At 37.9% G+C, this 24,658-nt stretch overlaps 1 protein-coding gene across 5 annotated transcripts in view; it reads right to left on the reverse strand.

Annotated features, from left to right (window-relative positions):
- Positions 1-10,017: 10,017 nt before the first annotated feature.
- Positions 10,018-24,658, reverse strand: part of LOC124163637 — a 141,050-nt gene continuing 126,409 nt past the window's right edge. For all 5 annotated transcript variants that reach the window (XM_046540685.1, XM_046540682.1, XM_046540684.1 and 2 more), the window contains one exon: positions 10,018-19,159. In XM_046540685.1, the coding sequence (XP_046396641.1) occupies positions 16,527-19,159 (2,633 nt within the window). In that variant the 3' untranslated portion in view covers positions 10,018-16,526. The remainder of the gene's footprint in view (positions 19,160-24,658) is intronic.

A 24,658-nucleotide genomic window follows, 5' to 3' on the forward strand; every position in this document is an offset into this window, starting at 1 on the left:
GATTGGTGGTTTGAAGCAGACGAGAGCTTTAACGTTCGGTTTTCGAATTTCACGAAAGCTAGACTGACCAGTAAAGCTTATACATTCTTTTCGGTGAAATACTTTTATCAATTTCTATCGGGTTTTTAAATTTTTTGACATGCAATGAAAAATTTTAAAATTGTTTCAACCGTAACCGACCCTTCTCACCGAATGAAATTGGGGGAGCAAAGAACGACGCAATGCGCACGACTCAGATAGCGCACCATTTCCGTCGAAGCTATTACGCCTCCCAAAATAAGTTAGCCTTCCCGAAAACTCTTATCCCACATGAAATAAGAGACTTTGGGATCAAAATTCTTTCTTAGTTATTTGCTGTTTGTGTCCCTGTATACGAATGAACAGTGAACCAACAACACATTAAATGAATTGTAGAATATGAGGATGGTTATGAAGTTAGCCAAAAAAGCCATTTCAATTTCAATTGTGATAGCCAGAGAAAGTATAATATATGAGACACTTGAAGAAATTATTGTCCCCAAACACCGATGAATGAAGAAATATCTCTCAATTATAGCTGGTTTTGCTCGTTTTTTCCATGCTTAGGCAAAAGGCCTTCCTGTTAAAGGATAATATATTTTTATGGTATTATTCTGTGTTATCTTAAAATACCCAAATAAAGTATAATTTGATGCGAAACACCATATTTCCATATCTTCAGAATTTGTTTATTAGTAGAAATGATTTCAAACGCCAATCCAGGTTTCGTACAGTAGGCCGCGTCATGGCGTACAATACAGCGCGCCGTATTGTACGTTTAACGACACGCATATTCTCAATTCTTATTATTCTCAATGCTTATTTTGGGAGTCACCGAGAACTTTTATCCCAAATATTCATCGGATACAATTTATTTTGCACTGAATCCATTATCAATGCTAAAATTTTCGCTTTAACTGGCACAACTGAAATGTTATGGTCGGTGGGAAAAAAGTATTATCCGCCGACAAATAGCTTCTCAGTATCCTTCTTTATCCCTCGTTCCCCAAATATCTTTCAATAAAAGAGCTCTAAGGATATCGGAAGTGGGAGTGGCAGTGTGGAAAGGGATCAATGAAATTATGATCATCACAATTTGGATATATTAATGGTGGAATAGACCATAGAGTGATAGGCGAATCTATTGTACCCATCAGGCAAACACGTCCCGGGGTTAATATTTAGTATTTATCATGCATTATTAATATTTATTTATAGAAAACCAATATGTTAGTAGTAGTATGCAGCAAAAGAAGAGAAGTGAAGACACTTTAAAATAGGGAAACAAATACTGATAGATGAGGATGAAATCTGCTATTTGGGAAGCAGGATAGCAAGCGATTGGAGAAGCAAGAAAGAAATTATCAGCTGAATACCCCAGAAAAAGAGAGCATCCACCAAAATCAGGGTAAATCAACAGCGGAAAATTTAACCATTGTAGTAAAGAAACAATATCTATCAGGATAATATTTAGAGCACATAGGCGGATCTAGGGGGTGGGCACGGGGTTACGTGCACCCCCCCCCCCCCCCAGACCCTTAAAAATATGTAAGATTTTCAATACGGTCCCACTATCATTGCGTTCGTTTTGTATTACGAGGTATCTTTAGAACAAAATCCTGGATGCGGCCTTGCTCGTGCCCCCCCAGAAAGAAATCCTGGATCCGCCCCTGCATAGAGTTTTTCGTGAAAAAAAAATCAGGTGGACCATTCTATCCCAATGCGGACTGGATTTGACCTTTAATTTCCTAAATATCGATAACAATTTTGACTATTATGTCTCCTCGAATAAAGAACACAGTTTGAAAAGTTTTGCGGGAGCAGGAAAAAGTTGAACAGAAAAAAATCAGTTTCAAAAACAGGAATTTGAGCTAGTTTAATATGTTCCCTCCATTAAAATATATTTCAGTTTTTAAAAATGCTTCAAATGGTATTTTTTATTTTAGGAGGCATATATGTACCCAATATTCATCAAAAATCTGTCAGGTCAAGGGTCATATAAGTCAAGTTGGCGTGGAATGGCCTAAATGAGGACAGGGCTGTTGTATTAGGGTAGTATGCTTGAATTAAAAAAAGGGAGATGCAGATAAAAATCAGAGGAAGTTAGGTTTTCCTCTTCCTAGTTCCTTCCTGAATGAACGCTGATTTGTACTAGCATTGCACAGCCTGACCGCAAGGCAGCCACAGCTGTGCAAGTGACGTATATATTGCAAGGACGTATTTTCCATTCATTCTGAAACTTGCAAAGCAAACGGAAACCGCGTGAAAAAAGGGTTTTTCCAATGAGTGAAATTTATTTTCCTGAGCTGCATAATTTATTCATCAACTGAAAGCAAGCTATTTGAATAAATTAAAATTTGAATAGAATATAACATTACCAGCTGTTTATTGGAATGGTATTTGGAGGAGGCGATCTGAGGTCATTTACGCCGTGATGGAGGGTTATGGAAGGAAGGGTAGAGAGAAACCCGGCGTCGGCTTTAGCCTGCTCTCAACGAAAGGTGCCAAGGGGACCACGGCTTGACGTCCCATCCGACGGACGGAGTGTTACACCTGATAGGTCCTCCACACAACATCTAATCAGGGATCGAGCAGTCTCTGAAAATTCTCTGCCACCGCTGGGATTTGAACCCGATCCCCCCAGCTGCTTATTGTTGACGCAAAATCTATGTAAGAACATGGCGTCTATTAATCTCTGGTTGTGTAATTTCAGGGAAAATATTTCAGGTTCATCAAGCATAATTAAATTATTTTCACTACTATTTTTTTAGCGCTCTTGCAGTAACTTTTGGTCCGAACTCACTTACTCAAACCGAATTGGACCCATTTTCTATAAAAATGTCGTCCTTAAATATCTCTGGGGCAGCCTCTTTCTCATCCAAACATCAATTTTGATACCGGTTAAGTGAAAATGAAAGTGTTTACTGCCGATATTTATATTAAGTCTATTTACTCATGTTTTCTACGAGGAAATAAATTTCTTTTCATAAAATTATGTTTGTTATATTAGATGAACCTTAAATCTCCATAACATTCATTTCTCACCTCAAAATATTATTCATACACAACCATTCACAAAACAAAAAATATTGCAGCCTGACATACTGAAATATCAAAAAGCACAACGCAAAGGAGGAGATCTTCTGGAAGCATCTCTCTCCCAAGGCGCCTACCTCATTCTCCAGGCAAATAACATTTGCCACTTGATGGCACACCCGTGATTGGATTCAAGAAAGATCTTTGATTCAAAAAAACTAAATCGATTTTTCTCTATCCGCTGACATTATTCATCCGTGTAGGCGTATATTTCCCACTTTTCCCTTCCGCCCTCCAAGGATACCCTTTTCCAATTCTAAGGTTTCTACCCAACTTCGAAAAAAACTCACCAGACTCAAGCGGAGGGGATAATCCAACATTTCCTTCCCAACAAAATAAAAGAACGAGGGACTGGCTGAGAGAAGAAGATTGGTACCTCTGGGGAATCAGAAGGAAGTAAACTCAAGAAAGAAAGAAAATAAAGAACCTAATGGAACATACCACAAAAACTCACATATGTAATCACACTATTCACGACTATCTCCTCGAAATTTCAGCATTCTTATGCCTCGTTCAGATTACTATTGTCCGAGCGATCGTCCTAACGATAGTTGGCCGAACTAGCAGTGTGCATGCATGTCCTGACAACAGTTACTGTAGTTCTGAACGTTGCCACTTTACCATGTTTAGGCACTGGGAGACCGGAATAGGAAGCGACAAGAGAAAGAGAAAAGTTCGTAAAGCTCCCTTCGCTCTATTTTTGTCATGGATTTGTCCAAGCAAGGAAGAATATGGGCGGAAGAAACATTATTCGTTAAATACACGTTGAAAAAAGTAATATATTGACCCTGCATACCTCAACAGCTTTGCTAACCGTCAATTTCTCGTTCACTTTAGATGTCAGCACTAGAGGGCAGTAAAGATTTTAACCATCGTTGTATGAATGCACGATAGTTCCAACGATTGCTGGAACAATCGTAATCTCAACGAGGCATTCCTAGGAATGCGTCGATTCCACTTTATTTCAATCACGATTCTATCAAATCCCAATTCTAGAAGCCGATTCCATCGATTCTTATTCATACTATAAGGTGGGATATTGAATTGTCAGCAGCATTGCTGTCATTAGAATATAGCAATAAATGAAAAAAAATAAATAAAAAATGATAAAGACATTTAAGTGTCCCAAAAAGTATATTCATTAAAAGTAGCGAATAGGCATTATATCAATATATCTTCAGATTTAACAAAATAATAAACACTAACTGTTTCAGACATAAATTGTTGACTTAATAATGTACAGAGCACAGTGGATCAGGTGTGTGGTGGCCTTTATGTTCCACGCGCATAGTCTACTTTCGAAATATATATATCTTCCTGGAATCGATGGAATCAGAATCGACTTTAGGCGATCGATTCTCGATTCCGATTCCGTGCCCGAGAATCGATTGAATCAAGTATCGACATTTGGAATCGACTCATCCCTGATTCATACTATCCATGCTGCGGAGGAATATGTATGAAAGGTCAAGGCTAAGAAGGACTTTATAGGATCGGCAACCCTCTCATGCCTGCATGAAAGTTGAACAGCATGGTTAAATATGCATAACTATGAGGTAAACAAATACTTTCACATTCACTAAGCATCTAAGCTAAGGAATCATTAGATAAGTAAATTCATAGGATAGATTGCATCAATAAGAACTCTTAATATTTAAGTTTTAAAATAATTAACATCTATTATTTATGCAGGTCATAGGATCTAACACAGCAACACCCAGATAACAGTCATTGGTCGATTTCTATTCACTCATTCTATGCACATGGGAAGTACAGTAAAAAGGGATGGATGACAAACGCAACTTAAAATGAATTCTATACAATTTTATAACAATTGAATCGAATAACAGCGGAATATTGCGCGCGAAGAACTCCTAAAATCTCGCGGCTTAGAAAAATGAACCAAAAACACCTTTTAGGAACCAAGAGTAAAAAAATATATATTTATACTTCTGATAAGATTTTATCCTAAAATCAAAGAATATTTTGAAATGTTTTTCAAATGCTGATATAAAAACGCTCATTTTGCTAGAATGTTTCATGCATTTTCAGAAACAATATAACCACCGAATAATTTGAGGAATTAACGTGTTATTATTGAATACGGGTAGGAAGAAGTGCACTTTACGTTGAAATGCAAAAATTAAAGGTCTTTCAACACCATAAATAAGGTTTGAAAGAAATTTTTGAAACAGAGACAAATTCATATAATATTTTAGGAATTGATCGAATTCTATCGACCGAACCCCATATCTAAATGACCTTTCAGAAAAAACAGTCTTGATCTAAAGATAACCATGGCATTACGTCAGAGGATCACAGTAATTTCCAGGGTTGATGAAACCAAATCTTACGATAATTGTGTGCAAGTTCAAATTAGAAACCTACAAGAAAACTGAGTAATGGCCCAGCCACTCCAATCATCTATATCCATTTTCGTAGTTAATCAATATAATTTTCTTGTAACATTGATGAGAAATTCTGGGGAACAAGCTTATAACCAATGGCTTGCGGGATAATTTGAATATCATAGATCCAACAAAGACTCAATTATATGGAGCATAGTTTGCATGATCATATACAACAATCCCACAAGACACCATATGTTCAAGAGGCTGAGGCGATGGTTGTTCAGAACTGTACGAAGGTGGGGTGAAAAGTTGAATTGGATCCTTGGAGTGTTCTGAATGAATTTAAAAAGCCACCTAAATTTGGCGGCGTAAGGGGTACATGTAGATTCGAGCTACTGACCTTACTGTCTTGGGTTCAAATCCCAGGTGAAGCCATTAATACCTCAAAACAAAATTTCCTCGAAAAGTGGGGTGCTCCCTTTACCCTGAGTGCGTGACATTCACACACCAATGACTTAATCTGGGATGAGCTCTACAATCAAATAGCCATACCAACTTTAGAATGGAACTACTGAGTAATAGAGTCCAAGGGAAATATTTTGTAAAATAAATACCATTCTGTCCTTTAAAAGCATTCTGTGTCCACCGCCTTATACCTTCTTGTCCTATAGTCCCATTTTAACTCACATATCCGTTCGGTAGCCAAATTTCTTGGGGTAATGCGTCACTCGCGCTCCACCGATCTGATTTTCAAATGTAATACATGTTTAATACTAACGTTGGCATTAACTTTCCTGTGGTGCTAAATTTTCTCTTTTAGATACAGGTTAGTATTGAAAACGGGCTTCTTCATTCACTCTAAAATATTCAAAATGGTAGCGTAACTTAGGAACAATAAATATGCCATGAGAAAAGACAAAATACAACCAATTGAGCGGAGGTGGTGCATTCCCCGTACGAATTAGGGGTAACCTGGTTCTTAGCCAAATCAGGGTGAGTGGCTTTTTCCCCCAAATGGGTTTTTGCATGCGGTAAAAAATGTTTTTTATTTATTTTTAAAGAAATGGAATGTACAAAGCATAATGAGCAATGTAGTCACAGCAACTACCAACTTATATATGCAGAGCATAGTTGCATATTTCCATTTATTAATTATTGCACTCAGTGCTCTTGAGCGACCTCTAAATTTCAAACTATCGACATTAATTTTTAATGACAATTCTACAGGTAAAAATTATATGTGAATTCAAGAGATCTGGGTTCGAATCCCAGCCAAGGCATATAATTTTGCCTCCACGGAATATTCGCACCCGAGGGGGACTCCGTAAAGGTATGCCAGGTACGTATGACTGCTAAACCGCTGTTATTCCTAGAATAATATCAATATTCTACTCCCAATAGCGTATTTCATGATGTTTAAATCGAAAATCAGATAGAATGAGCCACTGTTAAAAGTACCAAGCACAAGTGATCATTCTTTCAAGACCACTGCTCACTTACCAGGAAAGATGAAGGATGACCTTCGATGATTGCAGAGGACAAGTTGGGACCATTACAGAAATGGTTTCATTCCGAGAAGGTCATTGCTGGAAGGAGTGAGATGGGACGCTGGAGGGTGACCAAGGCTACGAAGGAAATTGAGCGAAAGTGAATCAGTCACGGATGAATAGGTCAACGACATCGGGAACCTTAAAGTTTCATTAAACAGTACTGTCACCATGCGTGGAGCAAGAAGCATATAACTTATGCTTCAAGCGTAAGACGAACATTAAGTATAATTTTGATGACCAATAATAATCATGATTCATGTCAACATTTCCGGGTTGCGTCCGCGAATTTTCTCTTTATAATCCACATAAGTTTCGCCAACTACCCTCCGGGCGTCCTCACGTGAAGGATCGCAAGAACCTCGAGCTCCTCTCTTATAGAGGGAATTTTGGTGCCAAAACCGAGAACTTTCTTCGGTCAATCGGGGAACATACCCAAACACTCGCGGACTCATCTTCCCTGGTAAATTTTTCTAGCCTTTAACAGATCAGACAACTTTAACAGGAAAGATGGGTCCGCGAAAATTTGAGGATGTTCCTAGGTTTGCCGAGGAAAATTCACGTTTTTGGCTTCAAAATGCCTTTTCCCATCCTTCACCTTGGGACGCCAGCAGGATAGCTGGCGAAACTCTTTTGAGTTATTCATGGTTAAATAAAAAACACAGTACTATTCCACAACCTTATATTTTTGTAGTCTACTAGTTTCAACGTTACAACGTCATTATCAAGAGTCTTGATAATGACGTTGTAACGTTGAAACTAGTAGACTACAAAAATATAAGGTTGTGGAATAGTACTGTGTTTTTTATTTAACCATGAATATCTCATCGTTCCACCAAGTAACGCCTAAATCTGTTGATTATATTCTTTTGAGTTATTTGACAACATACGTTTACGCAGCTCGAAAATGTTAACGCCATCGATACATCGCCGCGAAAACCAGCGAACGAACAAAACTTATAATTATTTCTGTGGCCTCGGGTAGCTCTGCCGTATTTCCTTTTGCCGCAGTATTTTCCCACATTACGTATTCAATAGCACTTAATATGGATAATTATGCATTACATGAAAAGCGGAGCATCGGACATCATTTTTTTGAAAAAAATTGCCAATTGTTTCTCAGTAGCTACCCATTTGTTTAAGGGAATTGCTGTTTGTGTTTTGAATTATTGAATAATTTTCAAAGTTGCACTATTCCCCATTTTTCTCATATCTAATAATCAATTTTGACGCCAACTAATACAAATCTAAAAGAATTGAAGTCTTTCGTTCGATGAATGTATGTATTGATTACTGATTCCTTAATGAATACACAAGACCAACGCTAGTAATTCAATTCGATTTCGACACAATGCATTATGGTTAGCAAATGTTTTAATGGAAAATTTGCATCTACAAAGTTCGCCAAGAACGTGTTTCGCTCTTGAAATTTCAAAAGACAACTAAAGGTTTACGGAGGTAAATTAATAGATACTCCCCTTGTATTAGCTGAGAACAGGTAATTAATACGATTTAACATTATCACATGCTACCTAAATTTCAATCATTTATCGAACGAAGAAGATAGAAAAAATACATCCTCTTTCACTAGCCTTATAATTAAACATACATTCTGAAAGATAAAATTATATCGGTTGGTTCATTACAAAAATGAGCCTTATTGTCATTTACCGAGGTAGTAAATCGTTTGGGCCTCATGTGATTGGCTTCAAGAGTGACATTTGATCAGATTCGACTTCAACCAGACGAGTCCGTCAAGCAAAGGTTGAGCCTATTTTCATGACTGATAATCACAATTATAATTCAACTTCCCACTTTAATTCAATAGAGACGATTTTTGTCGTAAAAATACCACTAATTAGATTTTATGTACCTATGAATGAACCACATTTCGAGCACAAATAAAAGAAAAATATTAACAAGTAAATACCTGATATAGGTGTGATGGTACTGGCAGCCAAGAAAAAGGTGACGTGAATAACTTTCACAAGATGATTGACGATGCATAGTAAAGGAATGCGGATTAATATCGTAACATTATGAGTATAAATACCTGTTGCCTGCATCAGTGCTCCCGATGTCCTTCCTGGCGACGGAGATGCGTGAGTAAACAAACCTTGGTAACACGAAGAGTTGAGAAAACAAAAGAACTATGAAATTGTCGAAAGCTACAGGGAATGGTATTCTACTACTACTGGTATTCAGGAATGAGCTGCTCCTTTTCGCATGATATTTAACTCAGTAGATCACCAATTAAAGCCAATATGGAAAGGTAGAACACCCAAAGAAAAGAAAACTCTTCCTTTTAAATAAGCCAAAATTTCACAGAAAAACTTAAATTCCTACAAAATCGTTGCTCATAATATTTTAAAACGATAATTTTAGAAGGTCGTCGGATCGGATCCTCTCCGTCAGCATTACAATAACCGTGCTGATTATGAAGCAATTAAAACATGATAGTAATTAATCAATAATAAATACTCAATCTAGAGTTGAGTGCTACATTGTGCTCAGAAAGATGGATAGAAGTCTTGACTAAGAAATGTTCGTAACCTTAGGAGAGCCGAGGATCAGCCATGTGCAATATTTTCAATTTAATCATTAGTGAGATTGGAAGTACAAAATTAAAATTAAAAAGAATTTGTTCAGCCTCTACTAAGGATGCATTCAAACATCACATAACCAATAGAACCTCAACAATTGCGTCATAATCTATATTGGTTCCTTTCTGATATCCGAGCATATTGTAAAAACATTATTATAGAGGGATATGGCTATGGGATTTGGCTCACAGAAGCAACACAATATCTATATCCCTCGAAAGAATAAGCAAAAAAGGTTGACAAAGAAATTTGTACTACCACTGCAAGTAAAATTGGGTAGAATAGAACATAGGATATAACGACGTAACGCAGCTCTTGTTTCTAATGCTCATTCAGGAACTAAGTTCATCGGATTCTTTGAACAGTATCGTCAGGTAGCATGCCATTAAATAATTCGCTACATTTTCATTTCCGCCAATTGTATACTTTATTACATCACCGAGTGCTATACATAGTTCAACAGGAACAACAGTTGTCCCCTTCATCATCTCAGGTACTAGTACATTAGAAATTATAACTTTAACGTTTATTTGCTTGTGTATATATTTGGAAACAAATTACGTCGAGACCGAAAAAATCACCGATCAAAAAAGGAAAGAGTTTGCCATGAAAAAATACTTCCACAGAACAAAGCAATGTTGCAGGGTTTTGCTATGGAAACAAATCCAAAAGATTGCGCTATTTGCTCCGGGTTAATAATGAGTGATTGGGAACTTTGAGCAGGAATCAACAAAAATGCAGTCTCACTGTAATTTTTTCGTATATTCACATTTGGTATTTCCAGAGGGAAGAAAGACTAGTATGTACAATAGTAGTGGTGGCCACATTTGAACTAGTTGCACTGGTGTTTGATTTTTATCCTAATGCACAAGCATCAATGAGTGTGTTTTGCACAATATGCACGTTTCCATCATAACTACCTCCATATGTACACCAAAACACCGTTTCAGTCCACATTCAATCACGAAATTTACAAAAAGAACTCCATTCATTCCATATTTGCATGTGAACGTTCATCTATTGCATGGCACAAACTGAACTCAAGTCAATCGACACAGTTGATGCATTAGGCACAGCTATATCTGGATGACATCGGATTTTTGTAGGTATGTATAGATATATTTGTGTGGATTTTGTAGATGTATAGATAGGGCTGAATATGGGAATATGCCAACAACTTTCACTTCATACACTTCACGCACATAATAATGCACATTTAGAAAACTTGATTACCTGAGATTCAGCGTTAACGAAGAGTGTAAAATTATGATTCTCTGTAAGAAGACTGTACATGCATTTATATTCTATCAACTTTCTGTAAGGCAGTGTAACATATTGATGGAGCAAACATTTCAATATAAAAACCACAAAAAGGTAACGGTTGTGCCACCACTGTTGATTTAAAAAAACATAAAAAACAATCGAGCAGTATTTTTTTCCATTTCATGATATACACTCACAACACATGAGGGAAATAATATCTTTCCTTTAACTACCTCACTAATTTACAGACACTTCTTTTATTTATCACGATTAAAAGGTTGTTGGTTACACATGGACGTAAATGTAGCGTCCCAATTTAAAATTTTCATTTTCCTAAAAAAATAATGAAATGCATAAGTATACATGCATTACTTAGCTACCAAAGGACGCCAAACACAATGAGTGAAGTCAACGACAAATATACGACCTGGCAAGACAAGAGAGCATGCTGGAGATAATTGATTTTTGCATAAAAATACGAGCATGCTCAAATAATGAGACTATTACTCTCTCAATAATAGGCAAATATAGGTAAATATAATACGCGTCATGCAAGCGCATACTTTAGAAATGTACGTTGATCATAATTATCTCGATATATTTGTAAGCAAGGTCTACCGCTTACATGTCGAAAACTTCACGTATCAAAATTTCCTCGTTAAATAAGAGTCTTAAAAACATGATATCTAAACATAAACACAATATATAAGCGTTGAAGAGAGAAGTGAGGCTGTTAATCTCTACAAAAAAGGGAAACTTCAATCGAAACCTTGCTTTTTGTTTATCTTTCTCATTAATATATACAATCATATTGATCTTTGGTATCCGACGGTATGATATTTTAGCACCATATCGTTTTTAATTTATTTGCGACTCATAGACATCGACCACAACTAGCCATTCCCTTCATTGCTTTGCTGAAGTCTTACCGGAGTACGCAGTAATAAGTCTTAATAACCTCCTTTCCCGCACCTAGGATAGATGCTATCACATTCATTCCAGCGATGGCTGAATACTCTTTACCATAGCCGATTAATTTATTCACCACAATACCTCATTCTCAACACTCTTACTTCTAACACATCAATGATAATCACATTCGAACAGAAATACAGGAATTCTGCAGCCTCCAGGGCGGCATATTCTGCATTCCTAACTCAGCTGCACCAACGACACGTGAGTTACCCCAAATATTGAGCACGAATTTTGGAGTTCGATATTGGGTCAAGGAAATACCAAGCGAAAAGACAACAGGCACAAAGCTAACTAAGAAAGTATAAACCTCGACGATTGCCGTGGTACTAACGGAGTGTTACGTCATCAAATCAACAAATTCAATTTTAAGCGATCAAACATTTTAAAAAGCTTACTTTCGCTTCAGCTATTCGATTTCCTATCCTTCTAAGCCAATAAAAAACCGCACAAATGAGGTAAAAACATGGACATAATAAAGCTTTTAAAAGAAAAATGGCGTGTAAAAGAGAAATTCGAATGGGAATTAAACTGAAGCTAGTGCCGATATGTTCTAGTCGCACCAATACAACAATCATTAATACGCACCAAGCCTAGCGAACAAACAAATCAATTCTCCCAACGTTATAGGAAGAAATACTTCATGTCCCGAAAAATATTTTTGACACAATGTCATTTAATACATATTGCTTGAGAAGGCGCCATCATCGTATTAATCACCTGCAAAACATGATTCAACCAAATCCAAGAACCAGGAACCCGCCAGCAGTGAAAATCATGTATCATTTTTTTGTTTTTCCCGTTTGCTGTTGATATGAAAAATAATGGAAAAAATATATATGCATTTTTTTTATTCACAGCAATCTTCTAACATTTCCTTAGGACTTTCCTCTCAAATCATTGGGCCGGATAATACATCCTATTCCATAAGTCTTGCGTGTCTATTCACAATGAACTTCATTATGAGATGTTTCCAACCACCATCTAATAACTAGTATCCCAACTTCTGACAATATAAGCGTATCATATTGAAATCACCAGCTAGATAATTTCAATTCAACTTCATCTATCATGCGATCGAGCGACTTTGATGAGTTGAGTAGGTCACATCTTATGATGGTTGCTCACTTAGATGAATGATTTGATGGAGATAAATTACATATTATTATTCTTCACCACTCTGCCACTTTAGTCCACTATCGGAGACTTTCAATAGTCATAATTTCAGTGGATTTTCAGATTAGTTCTCGATTAGTGATGGCACTACCTAAATGAAAACACAAATTCCTAGATTAAATTCCCACGAAATCATATTCATAAACCCTTGTTTTATTAAGAGCGTAATTAATACTTTATGATTAAATCACTTCTGGAGCTGATTCATTGAGATGACTACGGGGAATATATTTCACATTAGCTCATAGTGCTCTGTTACGACCTAAAGAGGAAAATACTAACAGTTTTACTGATAATTACCTATAATTTTTACGTTTTCATACGTTCCGTGCACATGCCTACTTTTTGTCCAAATATCCAAATCATTAAGCTATTTAATTGAGTTTATGGGATTACATGGAAGTCTTGAATTTCGGGTTAGCATTTTTAATATCCACTATCCCTATCCACTTGTGTGGCCAAGAAAATGGCCTTTGATGACAAGATTTATCGCTAAATCTATAGTTTAATGGAGTTCATACAATTGTTTGTGGACAGTAGATGTCTTATAAAAACAAAAAAAAATCCTAACATTAATGCTGTTTGCCAGAGATCGAAGGACCTTATTCAACGAATTCGGGAACTGAATCGATCGCAGAGCTGTGCTATTTAGTCAAAAACCACAGAGGTTGTTTAATGAAAGTTCAAGGAGAGATTTTTAAGATATGTATACAATCTAATATGAAGAGAAAAATTCGCGGGGACTGCTGGAGTGATAGCCGTATCATAACTTTGGTAACGGGGGACAAGAAGTAATAGTTATACCGTGATGCGATGAGACTTCAGGAAATGTGTAGTGAGTAGGAGTAGGTGATATCTAAGATGAAATTTCATGAACATGGATACAACGATTAGCTAGAAGAGAACTTAAGTGGAACTGGAAATTCTCAAAACACCACCGTTGTTTTCTTTTCCCTCAATTTCTTTACCACATATAATGTCCCCACCAGGATTACATGACATGATCAAGGTTTTGCAATGTCTTGACAGAGAATAAATAAATAAGACGCTTAACAAACCCAACTCCACATTATATCCCACTATGAAAATTTCAGGAGTTACATCGCACATTATTGAAACAATGAGATCTTCAATGAGAATATTAACGATTAAAAAATACTTCTACAACGTGGATCAGACAGGACTCTTTCAGAAGATGAATTTGATATAGGAAATCACTGTGAATTCATTCTTTGGTTTGTACAAAGGTACGAATAAAAGTAAAACTTAAGTGAAAAGGATATCCATCGAATTCCATTAGTATAATGGCAAATAAGCCATTAAAAAGCATTAGAGAAAAATGGCATTTAATATGGAAACAAAAAGTTTCATTAATTAAGATGATGAAAGCCACTAGAAGCAGATATCCTACTATTCAACTAATAGCACAATCAACTTAAGGCTGGAAGGCGATACTTGGTGGAACTTGGTGACAGGAAACATAATAAAGATACACTTTTGTATCTTCCACAGAGGTTTTAATAACCGACCCAGGTTTCGACGGTACACTATGCCATTATCAAGATCAATTACCTTGGGTCGGTTATTAAAAAGTCTGTGGAACATACAAAAGTGTATCTTTATTATGTTTCTTATAACACAATATTATCAATAGTTTTCCATTGGCTGAATCCAAACCTCCAACAAGAGCATAAAAATGATTCCGATAAAGTAAAAATGGAATGTATGAGCTTAGATTGGAATACAATATAACGAAAAAATATAACCAAAAACTACTGCCCAAATATTAATGGGACTAAAATAAGAGACGATGAAAGGACGAAACAAAGGTATTTTTGATGGAAGTTTATGGCAAAATGAAACAAGAATAAATTTTTATGAAAACATTTCAGCATTAGGACTTCAATTGGTCTTGAAATGGCCAGTGAAATTTCGATAAGAAATTGATCTGAAAAACTTGATTAATAAAAGTGATCCAGTAGTTTCCCCGAGTGTCAATTGAATTAAATGTTGTCCGGTCTTCCACCGGGTGAGTTTATCCATTAATATCGACGTTTCGGCCAGCGACTCGCTGGTAAAAACGTCGAGAGTAGTGAAGCAACTCACTCGGTGTAAAACCCGAGAGTATTTCGTTCAATATTTAATAAAAAGTTGACATCCCTTTCCTGCAGCAATGGAATATGGAAGAACATGTGACTAAGAAGGGAAGACCTAAAAAACCACTCTCAGAGGCAGTACCCCAGCAGTCCACACAAATTTATATAGTTATAGGAAGTTATAATTTTCACCAATTTATTAGATAAATTGCGTAAATTTAAACAAAAATTAAGCACAACTAACAACCTCTGGACTGCTGTTAAGCTCCTGGAAAGATATAAGGCTATTCCTTTCATCGAATGCTCACTTCCTTATCAGATGGAAGGGCCGTCAAGAGTTTCATACCCTCGACTATAAGAAAAGCATGATAATCTTTATTACCAGAATTCCTCACCCATTGTTCTAAGGATCGCACACATTCGATTTAAAATTGCTAGTTCAACGAGAAAATTTGTAGGAATAAATTTGGATATGAGTTGGCGCATTATGCAATGGCGTGTAAAAATGATTTTTTTTACAGTTAATTTTCACAAAAATACTCTGTCTGAGGTAACGTTAATGAAGAATCCTGAGAAGAAAATGACATTCTGCAGAGGTCGTAAATTTATTTTGCAATACTAAGGAAATGTCGGTACTAAAACGAACTAGTAAAAACATTTTCATCATCATTCAAAAAAATTAGTGCTAAAAAGGGTTAAGAAAACGGTGCCAGATGATGGATGACGATGATGAATAAAAATTATTTCCACCTCCTAATTTTCCTTCTAAAATTTCGTGCCTTTTAAAAGAGACTTGCTAGACCTATGGAAGTCCTCAGTTACTTATTTAAAAGGATAATACCCATTTTTGTAAAAATTCTTGTCTCAATTACACCCTTCATGCCAACGGCTGTAGTAAAATCCCTTCACTAACAATCAGTTTAAGCGTTTTGATAAGGCAAAGTTGCCCATTCGTATGAATACCCAAGACTTAATCACCACCCTTACGACGCCAGTCAACCGTGTCCTTGAAATATGTTCACTTTACTCAAAATATCTCCAAATGGAGTCAATGAACGACTCGAAGGTCGAATGCAATGATTTATCAGCCCCACCTTAAAATGTAATTCCTCTCATCAGCATAGATCAACGGAATTCGGGGCAAAAAAAAACTATCACGTCACCCATTGATTGAATACGAGGTCTTAAACAATATTCCGTACACGAGGAAAATACAGTTAAATTTACCATAGCCTCATGCTCCATTTCTTTCGGCCAACTTAGGCAGCTTTATGACCTTAAAAATTGTAAAATCGCATAGACCAGTGGTACCAGACCAACATATATATATATATATATGTGATTTGAGTTATATATGCATGGCTATAATTTGAAAACCTTATATCAGTGGAGCCGTGAAGGTGTTCACAGAAATGTGGCCCAGTCCGTTTCGTGAGAGGGAAGGGAGAGGTACCGGAAAGATTCCTGAGATCGAACCGGAGCTGGCGTCGCCGGCGGCCTTTCCTGAGTTTCCCGCTCGGAAGAAGGCGAAGGAACCCGATTTAGAACGGGCTCTACCGAAAACACGTAGTTAACCCCCGAGTTGTTATCCCAGTACTGGGAGCCCTGGCACTGGAACCGGACGGCTAACTCCAGACGACCCCCATTCGGAATCCTCCTCGGGAAGGGACCGGCTCCAAGGCCCCCGCCTGTCTGTGGTATCCCCGGGCGCAGCTCGAAGGCGAAGCGATCCGAGAACCCGTCACAGGATCCGGGGAGGTACGAAGCCGGCACGTCCGCGTGAGAACGCCAGCCGTCTGCGCTGGCTCTCGCATGGACCGTCTTGTGGAATGCGAGGTTCCTGACCCTCACCGTTCCCAGCACGCTCCAGCCGTTGACCCCAAAGAATTCGGACCCATCGTCTTCCTCTTCATCCGCGTCCTCTTCGACGGCGCTCTCCAGGCAGACGTACCTCTCCCGGACCCTATCCAGAAAGTCCGCGGCGGCTCCGGGTTGAGGGAACAGCGGCATCAGGTGGTACTTCCTCGGCCTGCGAGGCAGTCCAGGGGAAGGCGTCATTCCCAAGTTCCAGTTGGCAGGAGAGCTCCATAAAGGCATAGTTGCTGCAGCTGAGGGCTCGAGGCTAGCTTCTGGGGCAAGGTCCTGGAAAGCTGACCTCGGGACATTGGGGATCTCATCCAGGAAGGTTCTCACATCAGCCAGGTCAAGTCCAAGTACGTCTGCGAAACGCACTATTTTCTTGCGTGAAGGAGTACCAGGAGGAGTTTTTCCAGTCTTCAAAGAGGTAGACCTTCGCACCCTTGGAGTCCTCTCCTCGACCTCAACTTCATCTTCCTCACCATCCTTGGCCTCATCGATTTTCTCTTTGCAACTATCGTCGCCCACCATAGGTGTCTCACTTTCGCCTTCCTCCTTGACCTCAGTTTTTCCTCCATCCTCGTCTGTTATTCCTATGATGACCAACTCTCCCTCAACTATCTTTGACCTAGAAGCCATCTCCTCACATATTATCCTGACTGCCTTTAGGTCCATGTCTGAACTATCAGCGTCAAGGTATTTTTTTCTTAGCTCCATGGTGCTCATTGGGCCTTCCACAGGGGAACACTCGCCCACTGCCAGTTCGTAATGGGGGTCAACATCATTTTCACCCTCCTGCTTTTGTTCGATCTCACTAACCACTCTAGTTTCCTTTTCCTCCTCGGGTGACTCAGGCTCCTCTTCCAATTTTCCGTATATCGTTTCGGCCAAGGTCTGGATGTCTCTCTCCATCGAATCTTCCGAAAATCCTTCCTCATCCTCCGCGACCTTCTCAGTCTTTTCCTCACAGAATTTCCTGTCACCAAGCAACGGATCCACTTCATCCTCACTCTTGACCTCCTCCGAGTCCGTGGACACAGACAGGTTCACCCGGGAGACCTCGAAGGACAACAAAGAAACAGCAGTGTACGAGTCGGGCTGGTCCCCGCTCGAGGTGTCGCACTGATCTGAGCTGTCCTGTACCTGCACTATTGGCACGTGTTCGCTGGAATGCCCGTTCGTGAGTACTTCATCGGGTTTGACACCTTCGTCAGAGGAGGAATTTAGGAGGCCGTTGCTCTCCAGTGATGAGTAATCTCCTCCTCCGCCGTTAAGTTGTTCATCGCTGTCTTCCCTAAGCGGCAGGTACTCCGGCCCGGACAATTTGTAGGCCGTTTCCTCCTCCTCTTCGTTGACCTCCGAGATGGGAGACTTGAGGGCGGAGGAGGGTGAGTGACTTCCCTGCAAGCACAGAGCCGCCGCTTCATCAGGGGAAACGGGAGAGCAGGGAGGGGTGTAGGAGGTGGGAGAGATCACCCCTTTGTGGTGTCTGGGTAGGGCGTCTGGGCTAGGCAAGGGTGATGTAGCTGGAGACCTGGCATGGTGATTGTGGTGGTGGTGGTGCCTGGCGTAGGCGTACTGGTGCCAGCATGCCTCGGAGGCGAAGTGCCTATCCACGTCATCCCCACCGCCCGCGGCGCCTTGGTACTTTGTGGCACTCCCACCTCCGCTGGCTCCGTTCTCTGGAGACATGGACGAGGTGCTCCATGATGTCTCCGGGGGCGAGTCCACCCCCGTTTGGGGGAAGCACTCCAGGAAGTTGGGCAGGGCTGCCTCTCCGCTCTCCACCGTCTCCGTCTGCTGCCCCGAAGGGGGCCACTTGATGTCCTTCTTCCTCCTCGGAGGTCTCTGGTAGGGCGATCTCGAGTGATGGTTTCGGTGGTCTCCTTCCGGAGAGGGCGAGGCGTTCCACCGGCCTAGGCCGAACCCGTGTTCGTTGGGCGGGGAGAAGTAGCCGTTGGATGGGCTGGAGATGCCAGCGACCCCCGACTCGGACCCGTTGCTTCCCGGCCTAGGAGGAGTGCCAGACGTGGGCGAGCCGAGGCTCTCCAACCCAGAGTCGAGGCGAGTCCTGGGTGAGGTTGAGTAGGGTGGCGAGCTGCCTGTCGGCGGTGACGGTGAGTGTCCTCCGGGAAGAGATGAGCTAGCGTTGGAGAGGGGCTGCTGGACCGTGACGCCACCTGGGAAAAGGAGAAAAATCAGCTCTCCAAATGAAGATAACATAGCGATAAAATATATTATAAGCATAGCATAGTAAATGGAACGTTAAATGCCAACAAATGACCCTCCTTGGACCTATTCAGTCCAATAAAACCTAGTCTGACCACAGAATTCTTAGAGACTTTTACCACCATTCCCATTTACGACCATACCACCAGAAAAATAGGGCATTATATCGGGGAAAATTCATTCAGTTCGGCAAAGAGTTTCGTTCAGTTGTTTTACCAAATCATCCGCGAGGACTATTTTAAAGTTCAACGCGGGCTGATGAAACAAATGAAAATACATTTCAAGAGCCTTTCCGATAACAGTAAAGTGAATAAAAAATCTTTTGTAAAAAAAAAACTCCTATCAACCATTTGCATTCCGGGCCTCACAGAAGATTCATGGGGGTATTGGTGCATTATTCTCCAGTCCGTCACTTATAGGGGGGTCTCAAGTCTCACCACTGTACATAAGGAAATTTGAGGATCATAGATTGTGAGGCCGAAATAAATACCCCTTTAGTGTCTCTTGAAATCCCTGCTTTACTTCAATGAAATCGATGAAATTTAGAAATAAATGGAGGTCAACAGTTTTAAGGCACAACTGCATTATTGTGTTTGATAGACAAGTTCTCCACTAGCAGCACACCACAGAAAGGCTACTTAAAACTGGAAATAAGTATGTACGGTTAGAAATATCTCAGGGTCTTAAATAGATGGAGCGATTCTGTGGTCAGACTTCAATCGAAGCAGACAGCATTAACTAAAATTTTGAGATAGTAAAATAAAATACCATCATACATTTATAAAACCAATAAATATTTCGTTAATAAAATTATTATATGACAAAAACATTTATTAAATATAAATATGAACATAAATTTTATGCTTAAGTAAACATAAATTTCCGAGAGGAATTCCTTAGGCATTATTTCTTTCTATATATGTGTTTGTTCTGTCATTAAGTCTTACACCGCATTAAGTTTAGCTCATTGATAAGAAATATTTTCAATTTAATTTTGCGCTCGTATTGAATGCAGTTCATTGGAACACGTGGCGCATCGATACAATATCCATCTAACATTTTCAATTCATAAACAAAAATATTAATTTTAAAATTAATATTTAATCCTTATCAGTCATATATTTTTGTTGATGAGATTCTATGACCACCCATAAAAGAAATGTTTTGAAAAAATCAAGTATTATAACTTTTGGAAATTGAAAATACGATGTACATTCTTATTGTATGACTTATTCTATTGAAAGTTCGATTGAAATTAAATTCGATTTTTGTCTCAGCTTTGCCACATATTTCACTGCTTACGGTTGTCCAATCAAACTAACAGTTCAATCACTGTTTCAACAAAATTTGAATCGAAACTTATAATTAAATTTGTATTTATTTTCGTACGTTTTAAGAAACTAAAATCCTTGAGCCAGTATTTATGAAGGAAATTAAAATAATTACACCAACCCTCCAGGGTCTCCAGAAACCCTACATTTTTTACAGGTAAAATTTAAAGAAATTATTTTTGCTTACATAAGAACCAAAATTGCGTAATTTAAATTCGTCTATCATATAATCTAATGACATAACTGGCAGAGATCGTTAGCATTATTTACAGTTTTTTTGTTTTTACTTTTTTGCAGTCTACAGACATGATATTATGTCCGCGGACACAGCGGAAGAGGAATATTGTGTTTACTCAAGAGAAAATGTTTGTTTTTTTTGCCATTGGACATTCCGTAACTCGTCATATTGCATCATCATGTCCGTTACCATGTGTCATGTCCATGGACTGCAGAGTTCACGAACATGATGTTCACGGACATCATGTCCGCGGACATGATGATTTCCTCATAATTAAGGTATAGTTGGGACTGACAATAAGTCAGGACACTGTCCTAACTACATTTAACTTTCGTCTTATAGCTGTAAAAGACATCTCAATTTTAATTAATAAAAGATTTTACTTTTGAATGATATGGCTGATGATCTTGGCTCTTTCAAAAAACTGAGCTATTTCTTTTCTTCCTCCGTCAATACATACACTAAACCAATTAACTCAAACAACCCAATATAGCTGACACACTCCTTCTCTACACGCTGGTTGTTCAGGGCTGCCACCATCTCCTATGAATAATTCCCCCTTTTTCCTGTGTGTCCACGGACATTGCTTTTTTTTGGTATGACAATTTTTTATTTTATAATAAATAAAAGTAAACCAGTAAGACTATTTTGGAATGTTTATATTGTTTTCACTTTTTTAATGATAGATTTTAAAATAAGTTCTTCAGTAAAGGTTGTTAATACAATAAGCACCTCCTTGAAAATCTATATGGAACTGTTCACGTACGTGATGAATCATAGTCTGGACATTAAAATTAGGGAATAATTTTTTTCTTTACTAATTTGAAACTAAAATTATTAAAAAATAATATGCCAATTGAGTTTTGAATTAACTGCTTTGGTTTTTTATGGCAGTACATGGACTTAACATTGTATGATTATGGGGGAATGACCCTACAAGCTCAACACCATGGTACTTATTTAGCTAATACCATTTATCTAATATAAAATATATAATCTAATATATTTACACTATTTTTCTTCTTTTCGTCTTTTGCATTTGGGAGATATTTGCAATGGATTTTAATAGTGTAATAACGTAAATTTTTAAAAAATAATGCCGTAAGGATTTCTGTGCAAATATCAGAATGGCAGACATAGATGAGTTCCATTGAAATGAAGAAGAGTCCTTTAACGGCCAACGCAGAAAGGGACTAATCGAATAGCGGTAGATCCTAAGCTCAGTGACTTTGCTTCAAAAACATTATATGAAGATTACTTTTTGTGACTCAATCATTGATATGTAATGTCTAAAAAAGGTAATTACTGGATTAATTAATACCATTTTAACTTTTGAAAAAAGGCTCGTCACAAATGGAATTATCAATTTTAATTCATTGCTAACCATAACAACAGTTTCAATTTCCTCAATTATCCTTTATACTCCATTAGAAAAATTGAAAATGAATGAGAGTTCACACACTTTTTGATATTAAAAATTATTAATACAATAGCTGTGGTCTATTAGACCTAACTTCCTTTAAATCTTTTCCGGAAATCCACTCTATTCATATACCAAGGAATCGTAACCAAGAGAAAAAACTCGGCACAATAATGTAAAAACAGAATAAAATAGAATAGAATACTGTCAGTTATATCCAGCAGTACTAATGGAGTAAACGGTACTTATTAATGTTACATGTAGCTCACAATTACCAGAAAATATCTTCGCACAACACACTAAATATTTAGAAGAATTTAAAATTATCATTTGAATTGACATATAAACTCTTCTGTAATCATGCTACTTGTATAGAAATTCATATAGAAAGGTATTATTATTAATTAAGTTACCGCCTAAATTAAAGCAGTATTTCCACACAAAAATATAACTCTGAAACTGAATAAAAATAGAATAACATAGATTTATAATGCTTATGACATTGTCAATTATAACGCTAGTTGAAATTAATCAACATGATCTAAAGTATTTATGAAAGCAAAAGCTGTCACCAGTAATGAAGGCAAACATAATTTTCAAAATTAACCAACAAATAACATGTATCTGGAAAGTAAAGATATTATATTAGCTACTTTTATCAGTTATACAGTGTGTTGAGTCTATTTCCCCGCATAATTTTAACAACATTAAAGTATGGTAATATTTAGAAAGTAGAAGAGATGGATGATCTCACATCACGACAAAAGCAAATGAAAATTTAAAAACATAACCGAAAGCATATGGTATAGATGAATGATGTAGGAAACCTAATTGTTCGTGTTAACAGTGAGATATATAATGGAGAATTACCCATTTCATCAGACTAGAATCCACTCCCATTTATAGGGTGAAATGGAGAAAGGCAAAAATGAAGCAACAAATCTAGAAAGTGGTACCATTGAAGCGATTAAAGCAAACCTCATACAAAAACAATAGATTAGCGATATTAATAGCAGTATTATTCATTAAAGTCCATCTAACTGGGGTGGTGTAAATAGGTGCTCTGCGGAATGTACCACAGGTCACAAGGCCTATTTTTTGTCGTGGACACCTTTCCTTGGCATTCCATTGTAAAATCACCGTCAAGCAAGAATAAAAAGCTCAATTAAAATAAGTAATTCGTAATATGTAGCACTGTTAAAGAAGAAGGAAATTTTCTCATTTGGTTCATTGCAATGAGAAAATTCTTTGATTCACTCACTAATCGAAAATCTTACCTGACAAAAAGGTATATATTGATTACCTGCCTGATTATGAAAGAAAGCTAATACATAGTCAAGGACTCTCCTCATTATCTAACATATTTATGTCAAGAAATTATCATTTTCTAGTAAAAATCCAATCAAAATCATCCAAAAATGCACATCTGCTCAAAAGAACGACTTCATCGGTTGCTTAAGATGTGGAGCACGTTGAATGTGTCGCCAAAAAATTAACCGTTAAGCCCACAAAATACGAACATTATCATTAAAGATGACAAGCAAGGATATACGCTTCATGATAGCCTTAACGATTATTTTTTGCACGTGATCATATGCAACAATTCGAAGTGAAGTCACTCTTTTAAAGGCTACTCAAAGCAAAGAATTACAAAACACTACTCATCCTTGATCATCTTCGCAGACGTCGGACCAAGGTCACAAACTCGTTGGTTTGCAACGAAGAGGCTTCCGCAAACGACCTCATCTTCAGCAGTTCATCCGTAGTTCCAGGTATCTTCTATAAATCAGAAGACCCACATGGAACTCGAGGTGAGAGACCACAGGGGATCACCGAAAAAAATCCATTCGAAGTTATATACTGGTATCCATTTAATAGGATCAGTTGTTCAAAGACTGTTATCTGTTCCCACCAACCCGTTCTATCTCAAAGGCTTATCTCTCGGGACTTAATTTGTGCGCAACAGTAACTAGGAATCGAGATTCACAGTAGAAAAAAATGTATGATACTTAACTGCGATATACTTGAGGAAAGTACTACACATTTTGTCTACTGTCTGTATTGGGAACTCCTATGAAGTTAGGCTTGCTTGCGTGAATTTTCTTAAGGCTAAAGGTACTTTTTTGTACCCACAGCTAAGGTTTTTATTCTACTAAGGCTTAGTAAAAGTTCTCAGTTTCAATGATTTATTAATACCGACAATCGAACTTTGGCTACTTCGCTCGCAAGAAATGGTCCTCCCAGAAATAGCGATATTAGAGTATGGACTTAAAATAACCGTGATTATTCCCAGGTTTTTCGCAAGAGCATCAACATCTTCTATATTAATACTACTGTATAGATACATTTTTCTCAACTACCAAACTCTACAAATGAGGTGCCAAAATGCACAGAATTTATCAGAGAACATGCGACGGCATATCTTACTTCCTAAATATTGCTATTGTTTCCTAAAATTGGT

This window comes from Ischnura elegans, chromosome 8, assembly GCF_921293095.1.
Source record: "Ischnura elegans chromosome 8, ioIscEleg1.1, whole genome shotgun sequence".
NCBI lineage: Eukaryota > Metazoa > Arthropoda > Insecta > Odonata > Coenagrionidae > Ischnura > Ischnura elegans.